The sequence below is a fragment of the Ornithodoros turicata genome, chromosome 1, assembly GCF_037126465.1.
Source record: "Ornithodoros turicata isolate Travis chromosome 1, ASM3712646v1, whole genome shotgun sequence".
In the NCBI taxonomy this organism is placed as follows: Eukaryota; Metazoa; Arthropoda; class Arachnida; order Ixodida; family Argasidae; genus Ornithodoros; species Ornithodoros turicata.
This window is the reverse complement of record NC_088201.1, coordinates 128,984,838-128,995,673: the sequence shown is the minus strand read 5'-3', so window position 1 is coordinate 128,995,673 and position 10,836 is coordinate 128,984,838. Positions and strand designations below refer to the sequence as shown.

Genomic DNA, 10,836 nt, shown 5'->3' with positions numbered 1-10,836 from the left:
ATTGCTTCTTTTGGATCGCTCAATCCATCTCTTCCGAGGATGTGTCAAAGTAGGCGGTATTCGTTGTGTGGAAAGAAGAAATCGCGGAAGGACAAACTCCTGGTTCCCTCGGCGCGCAGAGTCGCATTGTGGGACAGAACACAAGTCGTTTGGTTTGTTTTGATGGCCATTGTCTGAACTGGTTCCTTCATCCATGATTTCAGCAGCAAAATACAGGTGCAGCTCAGTGACCCACGCGAAAAGCAGCAAGTACTCCGCAGGTGAACGCGGGGTTGGCCGTGGGAACCTGGATCGGCTAGTGCCGAGTTGTGTCGTCGATCTGGCGAAAAACGCGAATACTCTTAATAACATTGACTTTGTTATTGTATGCGAACTTGAGTTTTTGTGCATACTCTCCCCACTCCCCCCATGACGTTCCGTCTCCCAGGATTTTCCTGTATAGTAAATAGATCGAAATGAAATAAGGGCCACTTCCCAACACAACCGGTATAGCTTATCAGCGATACACTTCTTCCGAAATCATATCGTGGGGTTTCACGCATTACTGCACATTAATTGTTTGTTAATTAATGGCGATATGACACTGAGCATGACAATTTTTGCATGACACTTTTTGCATTATGTTTTTGCTGATTACAATCATTTTCCATTTTGTAATAGAAAGGGAATTCGGATCTTGTGTCAGAAACCGTTAGAGCCGGTCAGACCTACCTGGACGATTCAAGGACGTTGGACAGATTCCGGCAACAAGACAGAGTAACTGGAAGAACAGAAGACATTGCAATCTTATTGACAGGGTACGTATCTTGTCTGTCATTCCGTACACGTAAAATGTCCCCACCACACGGATAAACCGCGAACTTTGAATCACCAGTTCGCACATCCTTGGGATAAAAGTGGCTTTACCGTTGGCAAACTGACACTGACGATAGTTCGGGAGATTCCGGATTAGTTTCAAAGTTATGTACTGCCTAATAATAAAGTACAAACCTTCTGCATACCCAGCCGCATCGTAGCTATCATAATCTCTCATGGCACGCAGTCTCTGCCATTCATGCCCGAAGTTTCGTTTTTCGTGCGCGCACATTAGTCTATCATTAAAACCAGCTCTACAATTTGGGGATTGATGGCTCGAGAGGAACACTGCCCGACGCCATCTTCCCTAGAACGATAATCGCTTCGCTCTACATCCCATCCTACAGTTGACAATAAAACCTTCCCGTTGTTGTCATGCTACTCGCCGTCGGATCCCCAGTCATGGTTCGCCCTAACTGACATACAATCTGAAGGACGTTGCATTATTTTGAGGCTTTCTCATTTATTTGTCACCTGAGGCTGATGCGGAAGTAAACGATCTTAGTCATCCCCACCACGAGATATCGTATGGCTTTCTGGGACAGCTTATGATGTTTATCTCTGAGCAATGTCATTCTCAGCAACATCTTTCATGAGATGAGACCGTCGGCCTGTCGGCAGGCAGGTAGATCGCTCGGAAATAGCACGCCACCACCACCACTTCCTCCTATAGTGTGTTGCGACGTTTGCGCGAGCTTATGAGGCCTGTCGCCATCAATGATTTCGTTCTCAATGTGTAGCTCTTGCAGTACCTTCCCCGTGAGATGCGAATGATCCTGCAAGCAGCCGCACACTCTGCCGTCGAGGACTTGTTGAAGATGCCGGATCGGGGTCTCGATATGCCTGGTTTTCCCGCATCGTGCGACATAGGTGCAGTCACACCGCGCACTCCGTCGCCGGCCTCTGCGCGTCCCAAGCACATCTTCGCGGTCTTCTTGTTGCACTTGCACAGAAGGTGGCTATTGCTCCCGTTCAACAGCTTTGGTCGGTTTTTCGGCTATGTTCCGTTGAGGTTCTACATCTTCTCGCAACCAAGCCCGTTCGCCGCTGTCATTCCCAACCAACCACTCTAAGTACCATGTACTATCGGTGATGCAGCCTTTACGTCAAGCCTTACCGTATCCAGAAGCATCTCTTGCGTTCGTGTGGGTGGGCCTACTACCAAATGCGTTCAGTCCGAAGAGCCTTCCTAAAAGTATGAATTATTTCCACACCGAATTTCACATATTCGAGCTGCAACGTCTCTGACACAGTTATAACTTACAACCACAACTGCTGGGAACGGCGAACGCCAAAGTGAAAGAGGAAAACATGTAAGGTTTAAACGGTTCAAAATAACAGGGCAACAAAAATAGCAGGGCGTGACGGCTGGGCGTGGGCGTGCCTTCGAAGCGGCCTTACGTCATCGCCATCCAATTCTCTCAGCCAACTGTGAACGACGAGGACGACACACCCGGCAGGACCATGTGGGCGCATGGTTTCGGTTTGGACAAAAACGACGTCGTGTATCTAAATCGTAAATCACTTAAAATATAGCGAAAGGCAAATTGTGAGCAATGGAGGAAGAGGTTATGCGACACACACAGCGTCTAAGGATCGTTCGGTGCTCACCAGCTCGACGGAGGTATGTTCTGACGAAGAAGTACAAAGAGGAAAACGTTCTCCGGTAACCATGCTGACACTCAACGGCTATATTACATTTGTCGTAGGACTCTGTGTCAACGTTTACATAAAATCTTCTCTCCAGGTCAAATTAAAACATATTTCATGGCGAAGCATGCAAGCTTGTTTGCAAATTCTGCAGTTTGCACGCAAAAGCCCATCCACGAATCGGCAACATGTTCTGTCTATGATGTCACGACCAGTTCACCTCGGAGGCGTGCCATAGCAGATGCCGTTCACGCCCGTTGTTAATATAGAATATCTTCGCTATTTGAACCACTTACAACTTCATAGTTCACAGAGTGAATGCTTTACTACAGGGGAACAAAAATTAAAAATGATCGTGGGCTTGTCAAATATCCTTTCATGGTTCCTTTAAACAAGTTTCTCGGGATCTCTAAAAGGTGTGAGAGGCCCTAGAGCCCCGGAAATTTAAGACTTCTACGCAACAGAAAACATAAAGTGGAAGCACACAGTGGAAAGGGCAGCATGGTGGGCAGGATTTTGGGAGCGCATGGTACGTTCTGCAAAAGAATGTCTCCGGAAAGTTCTTAGAAGAGCACTTCTCTCCTTCGAGGGGATCACGACAGTTCTACGCGAAGTCGAAGAGATCGTAAATTCACGCCCACTGACCTTCATCTCTTCCAAAACCAACGAACCGGAACCTTTAACCCCTGGCCAGTTCTTAATTGGAAGACGACTCGCAGCAGCACCAGAAGCGAGTGTACCTCACGTGCCAACATTTGGCAGACAGGAACTCACACGGAGATGGAAACACCACGCACAGACACTGGATCGGCAGGGAAAATATATATTACAAACATGGTCTGCGCATTTGGCACCGAATAGGCCCACTTCGAAGATACAAGAGGGCGACCTAGTCGTTCTGTATGACGAGAAGATTCCACGGCAGATGTGGAAGATCGCGAGAATGCTAAAAGTGCACACCTTACCAGACGGACACGTGCGGTCATGTACTGCGAAGCTGGCCCAAGTGTGGTTATCCGCCGACCTATGCAACTGATGTGCCCACTAGAACTTCTAAATGATCGACACTAATCAAGCGATCATTTCGCGCCGGGAGGATGTTTTGTGAGGCCCCTTCGGGGACTGCGTACGAAAAACTATACATTACGCACCGAGTTTGTGTACATGATCCCAATACCCATCACGCCGGGGTGAACTCGGAACGATGTCGAAAATGATCTCTGCTTCGTGTTTTGTGTAGTCGGGCGCTCCGTTCTCTCCTCTCTCTCTCTCTCTCTCTCCTTGTGAGAGTTTCGGGTTCTGTCTCGTATAATGTCACAGAGTGTGCTTCTCACCTTCATACCGGACGGACGTATAGTTGTGTTTCTCAATGTTGGCTATACTATGTATATAAACGCCACGAATGGAACCAGCTTTCCGTAACACCACTTTGCCAACCGGCCACTGCGTTTCCGACGAGGACATTCGTCCAGGTGAACAACGAAGGCTATTATGGAAGCTCTACGTCCGAAACATTTCACTACATTGGTCCACCTCACTTTACTACACTAGGTCCTTCTTCGGTCTGCACTTCGTAGTACTTGAAGTTTATACTTTTACTGTTCACTCTTCGTACTGATCATCAAGCCCTAACTATTCTTGTCTCCACCCAAGGCTATGGCTATCACCCCATGCGCAATGCACGGTGGCTCAATACGCCTTATTCATAAGTACTGCCATCTCGTGGTGGCGGCTGGCGGCGGCGCCATGTCTGAGTATTCGGGCGGTCGTGTTATGTGCGATTTCCTGGAACGGGACCAGCTGGGAGTCGGGAAACTTGCGATTCAAGGTTTTTAGGATGGCAGACGAGCAGGGAGAATGCACAGCCAAGCTCACGAAGCTAACGTTATACTAACATTTCTTTCAGACAACTTCGTTGTCGTCTTCTCCAACGAGCAAACAGCATCGCATAAGCACGCTCGGCGTAGCTGCAATTCCGTGATTGGATCTCAAGTCGAATTGCGCACTTTTAGGACTCTGTCGCTTTTGTACATATGAATACTCAAATACTTGCCCGAAGTTTACAGCAGAGTGTTCTGATGCGGTGTGTTACGCAGCTACGTAGCGGGTCCCTAAATGCGCCTTTGTGCAACATGGGGTGGCGATGGATGATCTTACTACAGGACTCTTTGCTTAGCTGCTGGTCCTGTTCAGTAACTGAATAAAAAAGAATTTGAGCACCTGTGGCTAGACACTTTTTGTGTAACTTCAGTAAAATATCAGATGTACTTTCATACTCGCAGATATAGCTGTTTGGTACCAGAAAGCCAACAAAAGGTGAACGGATACATACTTTTTGAGATGGAAGTCATGTGGGGCTGACTGTTCCCACAAAGAAAGAGAAAGAGCCCCTTTCTTGGAGACACAGAAAACCAGACTTTCTGTGATGATTTGGCGATTTCCTCGCATGTCATGCCGTTTCCTTTGTGATGCAAAGGCAACAGCATACCAGAAGGAGCACATTTGCTCTGAAATCTGATGTGTCGTACTTGGTTATCTGCTTGGTACACAGCTCCTTTTTAAGAGCAATTATAGCAACAATGTCCCAAACGGACATGTACCACAAATAGAGACAGTGCACAAAGCTCATTTTCCTAATCATATTCTAAATGCTGGTTTGGCAGCACGCTTCCGCTGGAAATTCAGCACTCCTGCACATAAATGAAGCCCTCTGTAGCTCGCGTTTAGTATAGACCTATTTCTGAAAGAAACAGCCGTCCCGTGACACGCCAAACAACCTCAATCTAAGGATGTTCCGACCGTGAACGTGTCATGTGCCTTTTATTTATTTTAGAGGCAATAATAGCGAACTGAGGATTTACCTTCTCTGTATTCGGGCCAATATTGCCCTTTTAGGTGCACAGTGGCACGAGAAGTAATCGGGAGTTGCCGGTCAACATCCCGGGATGTCGCGTTGTTGGCGATAGGCGATGTGGCGAAAACCGAAACCACAGGCAGCTATACTCAAGCATGGCGCGTAAACGTAGTCTCCATCTCCGCACATAGATGACGCGCACTTATGCATAAGGCGTATTACGAAATCGTCTTAACAAATGGTTCCCGTGAGACTGTTGTGTGTTTGTGCTTGCGTTTATGTGCGCACAATAAATTACAGCAGGGGTACGGTTGAGTAACGCGAATTTCAGCGGCAGCGGTTGTTTGTGGATGCCGACAGTTTTATCGCTGATACGTGTACAACTGCTTTAGAATGACATGTGCTGCCTTGTGATCAGTGAAGTGAGTGGCGATGTGTAGAGCTGGGATTACCGGGACAAAAATATTACTAAAATAGACACAAAAGCCGGACGGGACACGCAGAAAATTGAGGACACTTTCCGGCACAACGTATCCATGCCTAAGTACGTCAGAACTGATTTCATTAGCTTTACATTATTTAAAATTGTTTTGAATCACCGAAACTGGAACCGAAGTAGAGGCTTTGTGATACAGTCACGGCGATTTCTCGAGACCTTCCAGTTAAAAGGTACCGCCGTGAAAAGGGTTTCACAACTAAGAAACTGCTACACTTCCCGTGTACGACTGCCGGCAACAAAGGCCAGTCAAGGCAGCGATGGCAGTGACACGACCGCGATCTGTATGACCGAGCGGCGTCTTCAACCCATTACGTGGCGGGAGATGCGGAAGGAAACAACGGATGACCCTGTCCTTCCCACTGTTTATAAGTACATCACGTCAGTTTCAATACTGCATGAACCAATTTTTATCGACGGTTTCACATTTTCATTGTCACTAAAAATCTCATGATCTGCTGAAGCAAGTCGCTAAAAAAAGTCCCTAAACCAGGTATATGAAACAAGTCCCTAAATCGAGCAAAAAGCAAACGGAGCTAGATCTAGCGGCAAAATCGCTAAAATGGCAGCACTGGCTGTGGCTCATCTCTAGGATAATGAGTATTTCTTTCCTCATTGGCTGCTCTCTATTATTACTACATAGTAGATCCCCCATATTGTAGGCCGTTCACCGTCTTTAAGCCAGCACCCCTAGCGACACAATTTTATGCAAATCGAGTTCTAATAGCGATACTTTACACGCCATTGCAATGGCCTCGAGCACGTAACTCCGACAACCAGCGATATCAACGGGGTAAGAACTCGACACGGTGGCATAGTGTTAGAAAAACTGAATTGTAGTTTATATGAAGTGAATCATCAAAACTACGCTTTGAAATACGAAACCCTCGTCTGCTTTGTCCTTGAGCAGATTGGATATGGCCTCTTTTCCAAGGAACGGCGAATGGAGTACGAGCGTAGCCGGTAAGTGGAAGCTTTAAGGCAACAGAAAGGAACAAAGAGGGCACGCAACTTAGAGGAGTGAGAAACGCTATAGTGGTTACCATCGTGTGTACGACAGAGGCGTTCAGTTGTCGACATAGCTCGGCGTTTCGGGCCTTCGAAACTCACGATCACAATCATCTGATAAGGCGTGAGTTCGGGCTCTGCTACGAACTCACGTGAAGATCGACATGGCGTATCGGTGAGCTCGGTCATGCAGGATTAGAACGCGCTCACCAGATAATGTCACACCTCCTTTGTTTACAAGTGTGATGTAATCCGGTGAGTGCACTAATAATGCGGCATGATCGGGCTCACCGATACGCCATGTCGACCCTCACGTGAGTTCGTAGCCGGGTCGGAACTCACCCAAGAGTAGATGATGGTGATCGTGAGTTTCGAAGGCTCGAAACACCGAACTATGGTTGTCGCATCGAATCCGGATTCAATCCACTAAACAGAGGTGGATGGAGACGATCGATGCGCATTGCATGTAAAGAGAACGTGCCCATAGAGGGAAAATAGTTTTAGTATATCGTACTCTGTCAGCTTCTTGTACTTAATGGATATCGTGGTTGTTATACGCGCTGCGCGAAGCTCTCTTTCTGTTTCGCGCGTGCGCGTAACAAACAACGCTATCCCTTACGTACGCGAAGGCTATAACATGAAATATACAAGAACTCTCTAATAAAAGAGAATTAGAAGAAAGAGAAGTTACAGAATTAATGCCGCTTGCTGTGGATCAGTTACGCCGTATGCTACTGCCAGTAGGGTTGACCAAGTGGCGAATTGGAAGAATTCTAAGCCACGCTTTGCTTTGGATAGAGGAAATAGTCACCACTGACAGCAGCAACAGGACTTGCAGCCGTAGCGCAAGATACATTGTGAGGTACATGCCTTTGCGCCATTAAACTCCGAATCATCATCAATCATCATAATCAGGTACACGTGTGCACGGTGCGTAGATGTTACCTTCTCGGTGTTTTCGTATTCGGTGCTAATGTCGCAAACACCACACTCTAAACCAGGTGACGCATATGTAACGGTTAAGTACCGCTTGGCCAAGAGGCCATTTAAAAAAAAATGTACCTCTTAAATTTAAGAGGTACACGCACCCTCACATGCGGTACATGAAACGGATAACGCGCAGCGATTTAGGCCTACCCGTCGGGGTTGTTCCCCTCCTCTACGATATATTAACAGCCCCAGGAAGCTACGCTGTACGATAAATATCACAAACAAATACCTTTATGCGAAAATTACATCCATTTCACGGGTGATGCTTGTCCATCGCGAGCGTGCATTGTCATGATGCACAAACGCCGAACACACGGGGCACACAACGTATATGGATGAACCCTGACCACTGCATCTCTCCTTCACCATTGCAGCTGCTGTGTGGTCACGCTTCCTTATCTTTTCCACACCTTTGGATTGCTGTTCTTCCCCAACTTCCGTTTCTTTCGCAGAATGTAACACCAACCACAGAAGATGATTGACTCACCCATTTACGACATTGCCTGGACGTAACCTAAGAGAAAATACAATGTAAAAAAAAAATCCAACAACCGAAATTGGCTTGCCTGAAAAACATGCCTACTTGCTTGTGTAATCCAGGTATAAAGTGCAATCTAGGCTTGCAAGTCTAGTCTGCTAGGTGTAAAGTGCAATCTAGGCAATCTCTAATTCACGCATCAACGTTCGTGCATGAAGCTCAAAGTTCGTTGTCTCCGTCCCTCAGTCGTGTCCAGCCTGCCGGTGATCAGGACCACTGCACTCTCAGAAAGACAACTCATAAATTTACGCTTACGCGCTGTTTTACGCATAATAAGGGCATGTTCCAGTGCGGCGCCAGGACGGTGTATCAGTAATGCTTCGTTTAACGTGTACTATCCGTCATTGGGCTCGACCTTGACCCGAAGGCTTGTGTTTTAAGAGTAAATTGCGAAGCCCCGTTCCTTTACTCTTATTTTGATGGTTAATCTTTTCCTGATGACTGATAAAGCAAGGCCGTGTCTCGACGCGCTCACCCTTTTATGTTTACCGATCTGCGTCTCATAAAATAAAAATGTCACTTTGTCTTTTCGCACACAGTCGTCACAGAAATAATCTAATGTCATTTGAACGCATCGTGGTTTTTCGCGTGTTTAAATTTGAGCAAATCGGAGACGCTGACGGAAGATCAAGATGAGCGTGTTTCACCAAGAATAAACGCCCGTCTAGCTCCGCCGGTTTACAAAACGGATCCTGGGCTAAGGAAGCAGGAGAAGAAGCAAAAATAAAATAAACAGCGACGTGGTTGCTGACAGGCGACGCTTAGCTCAGACTTGATGGACTATTTCATCGCCAGGTTAACTGTTGCAAACGATGAGCTGAGCGCTGTCGTGCATCGGAAATTCCCAGCAGAGAACTGTGGAAACGACTGAAAAATTTCGGCAGGAGCGTTCATCCGCAGACGTCAGTGGTTATTTGTAATAACCGCCTCGGTGACTTGATTGGTAGCGTGTTGGTCTTCCAATCTCAAAGTCGCGGGTTCGATCCCGGCTGAGGAGGCTCGCAATTCGGTGGCGGGTAAGAATTGCTTACGCACGCCGACCCCAGATGGGTCGTGAAGCCGTGTGGGAGATTTCACGCACGTTAAAGAACCCTCAGGTTGGCAAAGTTAATCGACAGACCGACTACTGTGGCGTCGCTCATAATCGTAGTTGTCTCGCGACGTGAACCCCAAATTAATTATTTATTTAGTGGTTGTAATGACTTCCAGTGCAGTAATCTCGATTTTGAACAGAACAGGTCGCCAAACACGTATATGCTTTCGACACCGCTGTCTCAAACCTTCATTCTATTTTCCACATCATGCACACGGGGTCTAGACTAGAGCCCTGCGCGGATGAGATTTTTGGCATCCGCATCCGACCCACATCCGCGCAACCGTTATCCGCATCCGCAGCACACACAACAGTTTACATTCGCATCCGAGCCGCTGACCAAAACGCACCATCCGCATCCGATCCGCAAAATCCGCACGTTTCGAAGGACGCGTAAAGACCGCCGGAAGCATATATTGGTATAATTTCGGATGCCTCCATGCTGTCACGGAACGACTCACGACGACAACTAAAGGTAAACCTTTCAACAAACGCGTTATGGAGAGACTTCTGGAACGCGTGGAACGCTACCTCGTCGGTGCTCGCGCGGTTCGAGACGCCAGAATGCCTTCTCTCCCGTCTTGGCCGTGCAAGGTCAAAGGTGAACCCGAGCATGCGCTCGCTGTCGCAGCGCAATACAAATAAATTGCTGGTGGAAAAATTACAGCAGGCGGTATATCCGCATCCGATCCGCTACCGATCCGCTGCCTTCGTATCCGCATCCGATTCGCATCCGACCTCGCGCCATCCGCATCCGATCCGCACACCGCAGAAAGTTCTGAATTTTCATCCGAATCCGCAAGTATCTTGCGGATACCGCGGATATCCGCTTCCATCTGCAGATGGTGCAGGGCTCTAGTCTAGACCCTGGAATAACGCGCGAAACGAGTATTGGACTGGTGTATCAAATCAATCGTCATTGTTCCCGTTTACTACTCGTTTTAAGCAGCATCTTGCGTGAGGGACCAAAGGACGTCGTTGAATCATGAAATCGAGATCGCAGACGACCATATCCCAAGCCGTAGTTCACAAACGATGCAATATGACGCTCCCGGGTTCGTAAGACCCCGGGCTGTCAGAACGCCTGCGATTGTCCTGGTTACTTGCGGCCTTCAGATGCTTTTTCTTATTCGCAATGCCCTCCTGGTTGGTTCATTATGTGCGGCCATCCACCAGCGGCTCACGGCGCTATGGGTACGTCGCCTGTTTTGTTGCATTTTACTTACCGCGTGGCTCTCGCTGCTGCCAGACTTTTGGCGGTTTCGTGCGTTTATTTCATACTGCCAGTCATCATCAGTGACATATGTGAAATTCTGTTTCCACTATGCAACAGGGCGTCTTCGAGACGCTAG

At 47.6% G+C, this 10,836-nt stretch overlaps 1 protein-coding gene across 1 annotated transcript in view; it reads left to right on the top strand.

Moving 5' to 3' along the window:
* Nucleotides 1-673: 673 nt before the first annotated feature.
* The window catches only part of LOC135385297 (venom metalloproteinase antarease-like TserMP_B), a 39,781-nt gene continuing 29,618 nt past the window's right edge, over nucleotides 674-10,836 (top strand). The window contains exons 1-2 of the mRNA XM_064614528.1: nucleotides 674-797; nucleotides 6,766-6,818. Of these exons, the coding sequence (XP_064470598.1) occupies nucleotides 6,773-6,818 (46 nt within the window). The 5' untranslated portion in view covers nucleotides 674-797; nucleotides 6,766-6,772. The remainder of the gene's footprint in view (nucleotides 798-6,765; nucleotides 6,819-10,836) is intronic.